The 15,379-nt window shown below is 36.3% G+C and overlaps 1 protein-coding gene across 1 annotated transcript; it reads right to left on the bottom strand.

Moving 5' to 3' along the window:
* Window positions 1-3,885: 3,885 nt before the first annotated feature.
* On the bottom strand, window positions 3,886-11,660 carry LOC109211541 (peptidyl-prolyl cis-trans isomerase FKBP62-like). The gene is made up of 13 exons (XM_019375083.1): window positions 11,303-11,660; window positions 11,109-11,195; window positions 10,345-10,605; window positions 10,070-10,150; window positions 9,886-9,966; window positions 7,937-8,131; window positions 7,364-7,453; window positions 6,799-6,974; window positions 5,625-5,747; window positions 5,376-5,522; window positions 4,867-4,994; window positions 4,666-4,786; window positions 3,886-4,351 (listed from the first exon to the last, which is right to left on the bottom strand). The coding sequence occupies exons 1-13, from the start codon at window positions 11,493-11,495 to the stop codon at window positions 4,289-4,291; spliced, it is 1,746 nt and encodes a 581-aa protein (XP_019230628.1). The 5' UTR covers window positions 11,496-11,660; the 3' UTR covers window positions 3,886-4,288.
* Between the last annotated feature and the right edge of the window lie 3,719 nt (window positions 11,661-15,379).

Here is a 15,379-nt window from a genome sequence, read left to right as displayed (position 1 = left end):
TTCAATTCAAAATCAAGGGGTTTTCGTGGGAAATTGGGTGATTTTGGGTAGAACTTAGGATTTTCAAATTTTGGGGATTTGGACCTCGATTTGAGGTCCGATTTCAAATCAAATTATATATTTGAGTTCGTGGGTGAATGGGTAATCGGGTTTTGTTCGAACCTCGGGTTTTGACCAAGCGGGCCCAGGATCGATTTTTTGACTTTTTGGCAAAATGATAGAAAACCTATAATTAAGCATTGGGTATGAATTCTTTAGCATTTATTGATGTTGTTAAATTAATTTGGGCTAGATACAAGTAAGTTGGAGGCGAATTCTAAAGGAAAAGCGGTGTTTGAGGCTTGAGTTGGCCGTGGAAGTTCGAGGTAAGTGTTTGGCCTAACCTTAGCTTGAGGGAATAGGTGTTGTGTCTTAATTGCTATGTGTTGGTGTCATGTACGACGTATATGTGAGGTGACGAGTATCTATGCGTTGGTTTCAAGCATGCCCGTGAGTCTTATATTTGGATTTGTTGTGATTTTACTATATATTGATCATGCTTAACTTGATGGTTAGCAACCGTGGGACAAGAATTATGATTATATTCGTGGTATTTGTTTATCGTTGAGCATTGGCTCCAGTTGAGGTTTCATTTGTGAAGTTAATTGTTGGTACCAGTTTGGTTATAGCTGATTCCCTTGCCGGGACGTATTTAATTCTTACTGTTGGTTCCCTTGCCGGGATGTGTTTATTCTTATTATTGGTTCCCTTGCCGGGATATTGTTGTTTCCTTATTGTTCTCTTGCCGGGATTCTTTGTGATTTGTGTTGATTTGTATATTGGGATCGGGTTGCACGCCGCAACAATATTATATGGGATCGGGTTGCAAGCCGCAACAAGGAGTAATAAGGGAGGACAAGAGGGGTCGGGTTGCACGCCGCAACAGTGATATATGAGTTGGATCGGGTTGCAAGCCGTAACAGTATTCTATGATTTAGATCGGGTTGCACGCTGCAACAGTGTTATATAATTTGGATCGGGTTGCGCGCCCCAATAATAAAGAATAAAAGTGGACATTGATTCGTTACTGTTTCTTTATTCTGGCTGATGTGAAATTTAAGATGTTCTTTATGCTTTTCTCCTGAGATCCTGTTGGTACTTGATATTCCCCACAGCATGTTCCCCTTTCCATCTTTAACTGCTAGTTCCCATTATTATTACTTGCCGTATATGCTTTAATTGCACAGGTTTATTTGGTAGTCCTGTCCTAGCCTCGTCACTACTTCACCGAGGTTAGGCTAGACACTTACCAGCACATGGAGTCGGTTGTGCTGATACTACACTCTGCACTGTGTGCAGATCTCGGTACCGGAGCTTTTGGACCTTAGCGAGGTTGTTGCCTTCAGTCCAGCGGAGACCCGAGGTAGTCCTGCAGACGTCCGCAGGCCCTGGCGTCCCCTTCTGTCTTTTATATTCTGTTTTCATTTACTTCAGAGACAGATTGTATCTTTCTTCCCAGACAACTATGTGTAGTAATCGTAGATGGTCCGTGATATTGTGACACCAGTTCTGGGTAGAGATGTATTTTGTATTTTTCGTACTAGTATTTGGCTATGTTATCAGATTTCGTCTTCCGCATTTCTTTTTTTATTATTATTATTATTATTATTATTATTATTATTATTAATTATTATTATTATTCCACTGTTGATCGTACTTTGATTTAAAATTGTTAAAAGGTTAAGAAAAAGGGTGTTAAGATCTATAATACTCGGCATGCCTAGTTTTCACGAGTAGGCGCCATCACGACTCCCGAGGGTGGGAAGTCCGGGTCGTGACAAGTTGATATCAGAGCTCTAGGTTGCTTAGGTCTCACAATTCACGGACAAGCTTAGTAGAGTCTGAGGGATCGGTACAGAGACGTCTGTGCTTATCTCCCAGAGGCTACAGAGTTAGGAATAATTTCACTTCTATTCTTCTCTGTCGTGCGATTTGGTTTCTCAATGCTAATTGAACTTCTACTCTGTTCTTTCGCAAATGGCGAGAACACGCGCTTCTTCATCCGCTGATCAACAGCCCGAGCCCCCAGCGGCAGCATCTACGAGGGGCAGAGTGCGAGGCCGAGGTCGTGCTAGGGGCCGAGGCAGGGGCAGGGCTCAGCCCAGAGCACCAGCGGCGGAGCCTCATGTTGAGTTTGATGATGAAGTTCCGGCCCAGACAGTTCTGGTGGGCCCAGCTCAGGTACCAGAGGGGTTCATTGCTACCCCAGTACTCCAGGATGCTTTGGTCCGTCTAGTGGGCCTTATGGAGAGTGTCACTCGGGCAGGCTTACTTACTGTAGCGCCAACCGTCTCTCAGGCTGGGGGAGGAGCCTTGTTGGTATAGGTAAAAAGCTATTATAAAGAAAATTGCTAAGTTAAAACTCTATAGTAAAACACATTCAAAATTTATTGATTGACAATTTCAATTAGGACACCTATCGTGCAACATGAAAGAAAATTGCTAAGTTAAAACTCTATAGTAAAACGATTGAAATCTATTGATGAATTCCATTAAGAACATATACAACATGAAAGGATAAAAAGAAGAGAACATCAGAGGAGAGGAAGAAAAATTGGGGAAAGAAGAGAGAATGAGAGATAGAGAGACAGAAACAGAGAGCGCGAAGGAGAGAGAACATGGATGAGAAATAACTGATTCCAATTCAATTCATAATATAAAGGGATACTCATTTAAAATTAATTTGTATATAATTGGTAAATTGTATATGTCCATGTAATTAAGTTAAAACTTGATTAGGGAGGATAATAAAGTTTCATATGTAGTATAGGAAGAGGTAAAATCTCTTTTCAGAAACACTTAGAAGTATTTTTACCGCTTTGGCGCTTTGTGTTCAAAAGTTACTATAGTTCAGCTAATACAAACGGGCTGATAATCCCAATGTATAGCCCACAGTGCCACTTAAGTATCCCCAAACCATTTTAATTTTTAGCCATATCGCTTTAATTGAAAATATGAGTTTTTTGCATCAGATATTTGCGACATTAACACTTGGCCTGTGTGATGTAAATATCTGATATACATCGTAGGAGCAAAATAGGATCTAATTTGTGTTCAAATATTTCAAATTTGCAACTAGACTAAAATGTATTTAAGGAAATGTGGGTGCCTTGATTCCACATTACATCAATTACTATCTTCAGGAATTGCTTTTATTTTTATTTTGTTAAACTTTAAAATTTTCATTTAGCCAAGTATGTCAATATGTACAAGTATGTCAATGGTTCATACATCTATAACTATTACTATCCAACTATCCAATCTACTACTGGAACTATCCATTGATAACAATCTCTACATTTTAGTGTTATATTGGGCAAGTATTCTCAGCTGGTAATGCTACTTGCTAATTTTCTGTCCATAAGTATGTAGCTGTAGTATAATTTCCTTTATCAGGGTTGATTGCTGAATCTTCTTGCATTCCTTTCAGACCAGATTTGATGTACACTTGCTGCAAATAGGAATCCGATGACGCCTGGAGTTATTAGTTCTCTTGGCTGCCCATTTGACTTCATCTTCCTAACCTCTGATTGATCTCAAATAGGAATCCAGTGTAGCAATGTGCTCCATATATAGTCACAGTCAAAGAAAAAGGCATTTAACTCTTGCAATTATCTTTTCAACTAACTTCAGGAATTGTTACCAGCAGATATCTTAGAAAATTGGGCAAAGTATAGTGATACTTTTAAAGACTATACATTCAAAGTATAATTGTATTAAGTAGAAAAAAGATTGTGCAATGAAGAGATTATTAAATATTGGTGCTTTTCGCTTGCCATACAAATGGAAGTCTTTGTTTCACAAGTTGTGATAATTCAAAGAGTTTCGAATTAAAAGACATCCATCTCTTAAACATAGTAAGGCACTTGTATTCCTGAAACCTTACATAGTGCAGTAGCTTTTATCAATATGTCTATCACTAGTTTCCAGACTTCTCAGGTAAAAACTAGCAACTTTGCACGAAAAACCCAATAAGCCAAGCCAGATATGCAATGCAGGGTATATCTCATATTCTATAGGGGCTACTTGGAAAAAGCTTCTAATTTGCAGCATCCAAATGAAGTATACAATGGGAATGTGTCAACTTACATTTAAAATAGAACTGAAACCACATATTTCAAGTGGTACATGTGTGGTTTCTGTGACAGATAATACCCTTTCTCCATTACCTTGTCTATACATGCTCTCTGTTAGTTTTAGAAAATGTACAAGTACAATTCTTCAGCAAGAATCAACTTTCAATCAATTTTCAAGGCATGTTGATCTCACCAACGTTTTCTTCAATCTTGCTCTCCGCTTCAACTTTTAATCTCTGCCAAATGGGAATAAAGTAGAGTTTAATTAGGCTGTAGATGACAGACAAATTTCTTAGATTGATCCTAGAGTGAATTTTCAAAATACTACACTTTGTGTTTCGCTAGGTTCGGAGGATTAAGATATTTAATTTGAGCTCACATTAGCCAAAATCTTTCAAGTACAGAATGAATCATTAAGGGCTCGAAAACTCTGTACTTCTGCATAAAACTTTTTTTTTAATTTTCTTTTATCCTCATTTGCTCCTTTTTCTCTCAACCTATGAATCATTACTACCCTTTTTTTCCCACAGGTAGAGATCAAGCGACAAACCTTTGCTGCCGAAGAGTTCTCATTTGACATGCGTGCAAACATTGTTGTGTAGACCTTTGCATCTTTCTTATTGCTCTCTGCTTGGAGTTGTTTTAGTGTCTTCTGTATCAGTTTCACCTCCCTGAGCAGCAGGAACTCTTTGATTCAATATAGTCAAAAGAAAAAATCTCCAACGATATTTTAAGTCATAAGTTGCATTACCTGTTCTGTGGATCAATTTCCAGGGCCTTCTTGATATCCAATTCTGCCAAGTGCAGATCAGCTGTGTCCATAAAAGCTTGTGCTCTCCTATATAATGCTTTCACATTACAGGACTCAATTTCTAAGACCTACGAGCGATGAGAAAGGATAAGGACGAATTTAGGCCCTGCTTGCGTGGATTTGAAATGACTGAGATCGCAAATTAAAAGAACGAATGCTTTTAATCAGCTAAAGTTGCATCAAGCTTTTTTCATTCTTCAGCATTTGAAACAGCTACCCAGAATTAAGTACATAGCAGCAGGGATTTCGAAGACCTACAAACAGCTCCTGATAGAGAATGGGACGACGGAGAGAAAAGAGAAGAATTACGCAAAACCATGATACTTTCAAAAGAAAACACATTTCTAGCCCAACATAGAAACACACATGATCATACTCTTGTCACACTACAAAACCTGCCTATCCATCCAAGTTATCCAATGATTTCTCTTGTTACCTAAGTACATTACCTTGGAACAATGCTTGATAGCTTCCTGGAAATCATTTTGTTTGAGACAACAAGCAGCACCATTCAACCAGCATGACACTCTCAATGATTTAACTAGCCTTCGGTCATCATCTTCAAAGGTTCCATCTTCATTAATATAATCAACAGCCTGAACAGAAAAAATCCAAAAAAAAAAAAAAACATACAAATAATAAAACGTCTAACAAAAAGTCGCACATTCTAAACATTGATGACCAATTCACTGAGATACCTTCTCATATTTCTTCATTGCTCTTTGATACTTTCCGTTTTTAAAGAGTAGATTGCCCTCTTCTTTCTTCCTTTGGGCCACTTGGATTCTCTCATGTTTATTCATTTCCCAAGGATCCTTTTCCTTGTCTCCCAAAAGGAGAAAGTTAGAACTTCGTAAAATTGTATGTATCAACCCAAAATGAGTAATAGCCCGTTTGGCCAAGCTTCTAAAATCAGCTTATTTTGAGAAGTGCTTTTCTCAAAAGTACTTTTTAAAAAAGTGCTTTTGGCGAGAAGTAGTTTGTGTTTGGCTAATTAATTTGAAAAGCACTTTTAAGCAGTTGTTAGTGTTTGGCCAAGCTTTTGAAAACTGCTTCTAAGTGTATTTTTCTCAAAAGTGCTTCTCAAAAAAGTGCTTTTGGAGAGAAGCTACTTTTTTCTGCTTCTCCAAAACTGCTTCTGCTTCTCCTCAAAAGCACTTTTTTTCCTTCCAAAAGCTTGGCCAAACACCTCAATTTTTGGCCAAAAGTGCTTTTGGCCCAAAAAGCACTTTTGGCCCAAAAAAAAGAACTTGGCCAAACAGGCCATAAGACAAGGAAATTTATTAAAATGGTCTTACGCAGTATAAAAAATTTGCCACTAAAGCCTATCAACTTGAAATGCAGGCATAGATAATGCATCTAATAACTTCTTTCCAGATAGAAATATGTTACCACAGAAGAAATGAAGGCACCAAATCATACCTGAACTATCACAAGATATACCAAACGAGAGAAAGGACCTTTTGGTGAATACAGAAGAGACTTCGTGGATGTTCAGAAAAAGTTTTGTTAGTGGCTAGTTTGTTCCCTAGTGTGTACCAGGCAATTCTCACAAGTCTGAAAACTATTTGGGTCTACTTACAAGAAAAGATCTAACTAAATATTGTCAAAAAGAAAGAAAAAAACACAGCAATGTATCTGCAGACTTACTCTATCAGTCCTAGCAATAATGTCTGTCACCCTATTGGGTGATGTTAAGGTTTCTTCATATGCTCGATCCTTGAAAATTAACTACATTTTCCAAACAGATCATCGGCCTACTTGTTTGGGTCATTTACATATCACTGCAGAAGGAGTTCCAATCCTACATTTGCTGAACCATATGTACTAAGCCAAATATGTCTTAGCATAAAACAGACTTCCATCAGATACCTTTGTGAACTCCAACATCTCAACTTCAAAAACTATTGTTGAGCAAGGAGGAACCATCGCAAGATCCCGCTTCACTTCAGTACTTCCAAATCCATAGTCAGGTTTAACTGTCACTATTGCGTGTTCACCCTTCTTCATGATAGTAACTGCTTTGTCCAGTCCAGCAACGACATGTTCTACATGCAAAAGAGTACAATATAATCATAGCAAACCAAAGATCGTAGGTGTAGGTGCAACAAGTACAGAAGCATCACTGAAGACTTATGGCATACATGCAAGGTTTCGTCATAGATTAAATCCATATTACAGAAAATCTAAATGAGTTTACAGCTTTCAGAAGAAAATCGTCTAAGAAATTTCATAAAAAAGAAAGTCGTCTAAGAAATGCACCTGATATAAATTTTATTTCTAGTCAAAAGACCAAGGACGTATCACAAAAAACTAAATTTAACGTAATAAACCTTAATTATCTTATGATTGTACCGGTGGATAATGAGAATAAATATATCACAAACTTAATTATCACAACCATAGGTACATTTCAAATTCATTTCATTGCACCGACCTTCATCAGTTGTATACTTCAATGCGTCCACTCCATCAAAGCCTCTTTTCTCAAGCAAAGTGCCATCCTCAAGCTTAGCTGTATATCTAACTGGAGATTTGAAACAAAGACCAAATAGTTAGTAAATTTTCCATACCCGAGCAGAATCCCATTACTAATCCCAAAACATAAGCTAATTCTGCAGTTATGCTCCTCAAATTAGCTAAGCACATATTTGTGCCTTCCACTGAGCAAGATCAAGGTAACATTTCCATCTTTGCAGTCCCCTTTTCCAGGATGATGGACACAATCGGCATTTGAAGAGAAGTGAAATCTCACAAATTATCGAGGGTAAAATAACCCAGTAGTGGGATTTTACCGGGTCTGCTGCTGTTGTTGTGTCAAGGGTAAAATAGACAGTATATGACCCAAATGCACACTCATAGTGCCATCCATAGTTCTCTATATCTATGTAACTTTCTGCTGATCGCACTGCTACCTAACCCTTTATGAATAAGTAACATTACGTCAACTATCTGTTTTTATTACCCCAAGGGCGACCAGGTAAAATGCACATAAATTCTGCATACTTACTAGTCACAGTAGCACCTTCGTTTGCAGTTAGAGTGCCTTCCCCCTCTTTTAAAATCTTCTTCAAAACACCCAAATCACCAGTCACATTTATCACCGGCTTGAAAGAAACCAGTTCAAGATCAATACTCAGAATTGAACTTGGAGGAATTGAAGGGAAGCCATTTTCAGGATCCTTACCCCCATCAACAAAGGCATCTGCAAAGATTTGGGGTAAAAGAAAATATTAAGAATCAAAAGAACTGTTGAAACTTTAACTTTATACCTAACAAAAAATTAGAACTGTTAAAACTTTTTCAGGCTGATATGGAAGAATATCTTTCTATCATAAAAGTCAGGAAAACCAACACCAACGTAAAATGATTGCATGACTTCTTGAGCACATTTTTTGCATTTAGCATGGCATTAACAGAGTGAGAGCATGAAATTTCTATAAGTCTGAGGAAGCAAGCTATGTTTAAATTGGATTACCAGTTCCTTACCAGTTCCTCTATTCTTCTTTGTCAATTAAAGAAAAATAGACTTTTGGAATATAGATTACCAGTTCCTCTATATCAGCATAAGTCTTTATGACATGGGACAAGACACATACAGAATGGGTACTTTTTAACAAATACTATCTACCGAAAAAGTTCAATATCTTGCAAACTTTATGCTACATAGATTGGTAGAAGATAAGATGCCTTAGGATAACAATATCGAATAAAATAGAGATTGTATAGATAGCCACAGTGTTTTTAAATGTGCTTCTACTTTAATTGAAAGGAATGCCTGGTAGGTTCCTTGCTTCATGTCTACCTTCTCCACGTAATGTGGTCAGTAGACCCTTTGTAGTGAACTATTTCTTTGTTAAGGTCGTCAGAGTGAGCACACACAGTATGAATATTTGAACCAACAAAAGGTATATAGCATAAAGGACTAAAACATTAAATTCCTGAATCTGAACTAAATTTTCTCATGAACTAAATGGCTAAAATGCCTAGAAATTATTTCATACTGTACAGTCTGAAACTCCAACCATCCGACAGCTTTATGATAAGCAATTGTAATGTGCAAAAGAAATTAGTTTATATTCCCTTGATTGATTAATCGAGAAACGAGCAAATACATTTCATAGAACAGTTTTAAACGTTTTAATTAAGGTGACTCCATTAAAATGGTAAGAAAGACGTGTTTTTCCTGCTACATTACCAAATCAACAGGTGACTAGACAGCACTGGACGAGAAATCACCTTCAACCGTTATTATTTAAGTGATTACAAACAAAAAGGAAAAACCTAATAGAGGTCAGTATGACCAGATCCCAGATTCTAGTTGCACTTTACGTCTAAGATCTCACAGCCAGCTCTTGCCTCAGTATGTTAATTAGAAATAAATCAGAAGGTACAACTATCTAGGACCATTTTCTTCATCAATAGGAACACATGCCTTATGTGAGCAGGGAAAATCAAGACTTCTGCTTACTTGATTCACACTCGATTCGCTTTAGTACAATTTATCATTAACAAAAATGCAATTAGTGGTAATAACTCACAATTCATCTCCCTTATACAGATAATAATCAGTACTAACTTCCCTATATGGAGTCAAGGCAAAAACCTAGCTATAAATTTAAATATCCTGATAATCTTAACATACCATTCAAGAATTAACATTATGATAAAACTATCCAAACAGAGCAATCTTTCCATCTGAATAGAGAATAGGCTACAGCTGATGGTTCAATGCGATCAATCCAAATGCATCAAGGCACTCAACCACAACTGGAATACCAGTTTTTGAGATTGTCAAACATTTGCCAGGTCCGCTACTCACAAATAATCTAATCTCTTTATCCATGACTAACATATTATTTACGAATTATACTCCTGAAACACACCCCTCCCCTCAAAAAAGGAACCCCGACTACCAACCGAAAGAATGATAGCAAAGAATGAGTTGGAAAGACGTACACTGAGGCTGAACAATTAAATTCACTTTCTCTCCCCTTCTCATTGTCTTGATCGCTTTTGGTAATGCTTGACAGAAATGGCCTAAAAGGAAACAAAATAGGTTAGTCAAATCTAAGGAATGAACCAACAGCTGATAGTACAAGTTTGTTGATTCTAAAGCACAAATGCCAAGATACCAAGGTACCATTTTTGACATAAAACTCCACTCCGTGTTCAGGTGTTTTTGCAACAATGACACCATCAAGCAGCCTCACCACATACTTCACTGCAAAATCAAATTGAAAAAAGCAAGGATATTTTATTTATAAACAACTAACAAAACATATCACAAGCAAGACCATATAAATGCAGATACTGGCACTAGCAGCAACATCATTGGGTCGAATATTCTTCTCTGTTTTTCTTTTTGTTTCCTTGCAGTTAATTCTTTTGGAGTAAACACAAAACACATTCAAGTACCTAGAACTTCATCCAAGTCATCAGGAGGTCCTATCAGCTCCCCCTTCTCCATAATTTTCTTGATAATACCACCATCCTTGCAGACATCTACCACTGTGATCCATGATACGAGCTCGACCTCAAACTGAACTACAGAATTCAATGAAACTGCATCCAAGTCTGCCGATCCAAAACCAGTTCTTGGGGGCGGCAATGTGAACAATGCCATTTCACCTTTCCTCATCGTAACAATTCCGCAATCTACGCCAGTGGCAACTTTCTCTAACCAACCAAAAGCAAACTAATTAAGCTTAACAAATAGAAACCAAATTATAGATGCAGAAACCCAATATCAGCAAAAGCAATACTCTCTCCGTCCCATATTTTGTCCTTGTTTGACTGGGCATGGAGCTTAAGAAAGAAAGACATACTTTTAAAATTTGTGATCTAAAACATTAAACAAGTCATACACATTCGTGTGGTTATAAACATCTCGTTAGTGGTAAAATAAAAATTTTAAAATTAAATTATTTCTAAATATATAAATGTGTCTTTTTTTTTCCGGGGCAGACCAAAAAGAAAAGTGTGCCGCATAAATTAGGACAAAGGGAGTATATCTTTCCTAGAATCTCTAACAAGAAGAAAAGGTAAAGAGAAATGGCCAATAATAAATTCTAACCATTTTTAGCAACTTTAGACATCATTATTAGTAATTAACAAGTGCACACCAATATAGGAAGTAAACTAGAATGAAGGGGAATAAACATATGTAACCGAGAACTGACCTTCGCCAAGCTTGAACGTAACAGGTTCACCTTTGTCCCTAGTGGAAACACATTTGGTTCCGTCACGTAAGCTACCAACATAGTGAACTGCAACTCAATTGAAAAAACAAGAAAAAGGGTACAAAATTTTTAGTTAAAAGTTTAATCTTTGATTGAACAGAGTAACAAATTCTTGAAAATTGGTTAGCAGTTACCAGTAACTTCATCACCAAATTCAGGGGTTTCCCAACCAAGTCCAAGCTTAAGAAGCTTCTTCTTAAGACCACTTGAGTGAATTTCCCTTTCGTCACCAATATTGAGTGGTGGTGCTGATTCTATTTCTTCCCCTGCCTCTTCATCATCTTCATCTATAAATGCTTCGGCATTTGCCCTAGAAAATTCCACCATCTCTAATTACTGCTTACTTAGAAGTTAGAATTGATAGCTTAATATAGGGTGTTCTGTGAAGTGATTTATACGGTGGTCGGAGATCGGGCGCCGGTGAAAACCAACGGAGGACTGGTGGTGACTGAATAAGATTAGTGGAGTATGGGCCACTTGTCTGTAGTTTCCTGAAGTAATTTATACTAATTTATAACCTATAGGAAACCTTGTTACTAAAAATGTGCATAATTTCATTATTACGCGCGCCATGTTTATATTTTTCCTACAAAATTTATATCATTTATTAAATACCCAATATTAAGAGCTGATTCCTTCCAAATTAGGCGCCTACAAATCTGGAATAAATATTTGAATAGCTTATTCCTTCCAAGTAGGCGCTTAAAAATTTGGGACTAAATATTTTTTCATATTCACATCAGATTTGTTTCCTCCTTTTTCTGCAGGCTTCTCTTTCCTCATATTTCACGTCCTCGCCCTGCAACTTTTAATCCACGCCCAGTAAGTCAAGTCATGTCTCCAACATCATCCATTACCGAGATTCACCAGCAATTTGTTGCGCCTGAAGATACATTGGAATCTGATTTCGGGGAGTCTCCCATGAAGAAGAAAAAGAGAATCAAATTTTCCATTCCTCTAGCTCCAGTCAACAAATTTTCTACAAATAAACTACAAATCAGTTTAAGCATGTATAAAGCAATATTGTTTTAATGGTATCTACAAATTACTACATTTATACTACATTTATACTACAATTAAACTGCAATCTATGTTGGAAAAAAATGTTGACTACAAAATTTTCTCCTAATCTACAAATTTCCTACAAAAAATCTACAAATAAACTACAAATCAGTTTACGTATGTATAAAGCAGTATTATTTTGAAGGGTATCTACAAAATTACTACATTTATACTACAATTACACTACAATCTATGTTGAAAAAAAATATTGACTACAAAATTTTCTCTTTATCTACAAAATTTCTACAAATAAACTACAAATCAGTTTAAGTATTGTATAAAGTTGTATTGTTTTTAAGGGTATCTATAAAATTACTACATTTATACTACAATTAAACTATAATCTATGTTGAAAAAATATGTTGACTACAAAATTTTCTCTTCATCTACAAAATTTCACAAAAAAAACTACAAATAAACCAACATTTCTTATTCCATCTTCATCCTTGTCAAAGGTGTCAAAGGCCCATGACTATTCCTTAATGAAATCTTCAGGGTTGTATATGTACCAAATTGGTGTTGGCCACAGCCACCGCCAGTATTTAGCGTTATTATTGTATGGGATTTACAATGGGTTTCATATTGAATCTCTTTGGCTAAAAATCTGATTATAAAAAATGGGTCTCTTCTCTGTATTTTTTGAGAAGAAGAAGGAATGGAGAAGAGAAAGAAATGGGAGGGGGAAAACAGTGCTGGTCAGATCTTGGGAATTAAGGGGAGAGAGAAACGTGAGATATATGGACACCTTTAATTAAGGAGTAAAAAACTGCCAATTAATTATACCTCTAAATTAATTATGGTATATAAATGGTAATGTGGTATGCTGAAATGTAATTAACTCAAACCTTAAACATTGAGGGTAATAAGGTTTCATATGTGGTATAGGAAGGTAAAAATTCCTTTCCTGAAACTAAGAAGTTGTTCGGTCGTTTGAAGTGGGTTGGGCTTTCTACAGACCAAAAGATTGGATCAGCCCAACCCACTTTCTTTTTTCCTTTTTTTCAAAATTAACCTAAATACGGTCAAACATCTATATAACAGCCTCGTTTATTCCGATAATTTTTTGCTACTATAGTGAAGTGTTGTTATAGAGGATACATATTATAATATAACACAATAATTGATTCCGAGATACACTTGACTTTTACAGTAAATGACTGTCATATAAAGTTCTGGGTGTAGTCGTTTACTTAACCGATTAAACTAAAAGTAGATGATATATATATATATATATATATATATATATATATATATATATATATATATATATAGAGTTAGTTAGTTAGTTAGTTAGTTAGTTAGAAAAAATAGATAATAAATTTACCTATCTATTTGTGTAAAGATCCTTTTTTTCCACTTCCTTTAAAGTGAAAAGTTCGCAATATTATTAAGTATATTTTCTTTTACGATTATCTATTTCATATGAATCCAGAATTTGAAGTTATTGTGTATTAGGCGCACATTAAATAGTATTACTTTTATGTGTTAATGGTTATTTGGCATCAATATTTTTTTGTTTAAAATATATTTAAAATAATTTAAACTAAGAAGACAAGAAGTTTAGCTTCTATATAGGGAATGGAAATAGTGTAAAGAACTCTAGGTGTGTGTGTACAGCTGTCAATGAGCTGTAATTAAGTTAAGTAAAGTAGGTGGTTAGTTGTATAAGTAGTAGTTAGTTAGTTATAAACATTGTACATATTTGATTTCTTACTGATCATCTAATGGAATCAGTCCAAACTTCTCTTCTCTTCTCTTTAACTACATATGTGCATGCTCTCGTCTGACTCCATAGTTGAGCTCTTCAACATGGTATCAGAGCTGTGAGCTAGATCCCTCAGCTCAGCAAACATCAGACGAGTGTTGACCAGCAGTTGTTGAGTCAATTTCTTAGCTAAGAACAAAAGTTCCAAAATTAGGGCTTTTCTGTATCTAGCTGGAACTCAACGAACATCTCTATTTTTTTTTTGAGAAATTGCGAGTACAATTCAGTGCTCGATTGTGATTTAGTGAAGAGATAAGCAAGTGTTTCTGCTAAATTTGTGTCGCAACGATGCCAATTAATGAAGAAGTACCATCTGCTCAAACCTCAAGTACACCAGCTGCTCATTCGCACAACACGCAGAATCTCGAGCTTGTTCATCACAATCATCCACTATACATTCATCCTTCAGACACTCAAGGTTCTGTTCTCATCTCAATTCAACTTCAAGGTTCTGAAAATTACTCGATTTGGAGTAGATCTATAAAAATTGTTCTTCACGGTAAAAATAAATTAGGATTTGTGCTAGGAACCTGTATGATGTCAGTCTACATAAGTTGTGGGATAGGTGTAATGCAATTGTGTTAGCATGGATAATGAACACAGTTTCTCCAAGTCTAATTAGCACAGTGATATATGCTTCTAATACATATAAGGTGTGGAAAGACTTAAGAGAGAGGTTTGACAAAGTGAATGCATCTAGAGCTTGTTATTTGCATAAGGAAATTTTCACACTCGTTTAGGGAGTGTCTTCTGTATCTGTATATTTTTTAAGACTCTGTGAACTATGGGATGAATATGAAACTCTGGATCCTCCACCCTCTTGTGGATGTCCTGACTCTAGGCAACATGTTGAACATTATCAAGTGTAAAAACTGTACCAATTTCTGTCTGGTTTAAATGAGTCTTATGAGAATGCTAAGAATCAAGTTCTCATGATTAGACCATTGCCAAACATAAATCAAGCTTATGCTATGATTGTTAATATTCAAAGCCAAAGGAAAACTAGTGGAGGGAATGCCAATGGTGTTGGTACTAAGAATGGAGAACCTGCTGCACTCTTAAGCAATAGAGGATCAAGTGGAGGTGGTTATAGACCTAGAAATAACTATGGGAAGACTCCCCCTTACTATGAATACTGCAAGCTTAAGGGTCACACAAAGGATAATTGCTACAAGCTATATGGTTATCCAGCTGATTTCAAGTATAAAAAAGAAAGGATGAGGACCTAACAACTATGCCAACAATGCGATCAATACGAGTTCAGCACTTTCAGCACCTGATATGCAGCAGAATCTGTCCCAGTTCAGTTCTCAGACTGCTGGGAATTCCTCATCTATACAATTACCATCACATGCTCAATTCTTCACTCCACAACAATACTCTC

The sequence above is a fragment of the Nicotiana attenuata genome, unplaced genomic scaffold (assembly GCF_001879085.1).
Source record: "Nicotiana attenuata strain UT unplaced genomic scaffold, NIATTr2, whole genome shotgun sequence".
In the NCBI taxonomy this organism is placed as follows: Eukaryota; Viridiplantae; Streptophyta; class Magnoliopsida; order Solanales; family Solanaceae; genus Nicotiana; species Nicotiana attenuata.
Note: the sequence above shows the minus strand (reverse complement) of the source record. Positions and strands in the feature narration are given on the sequence as shown.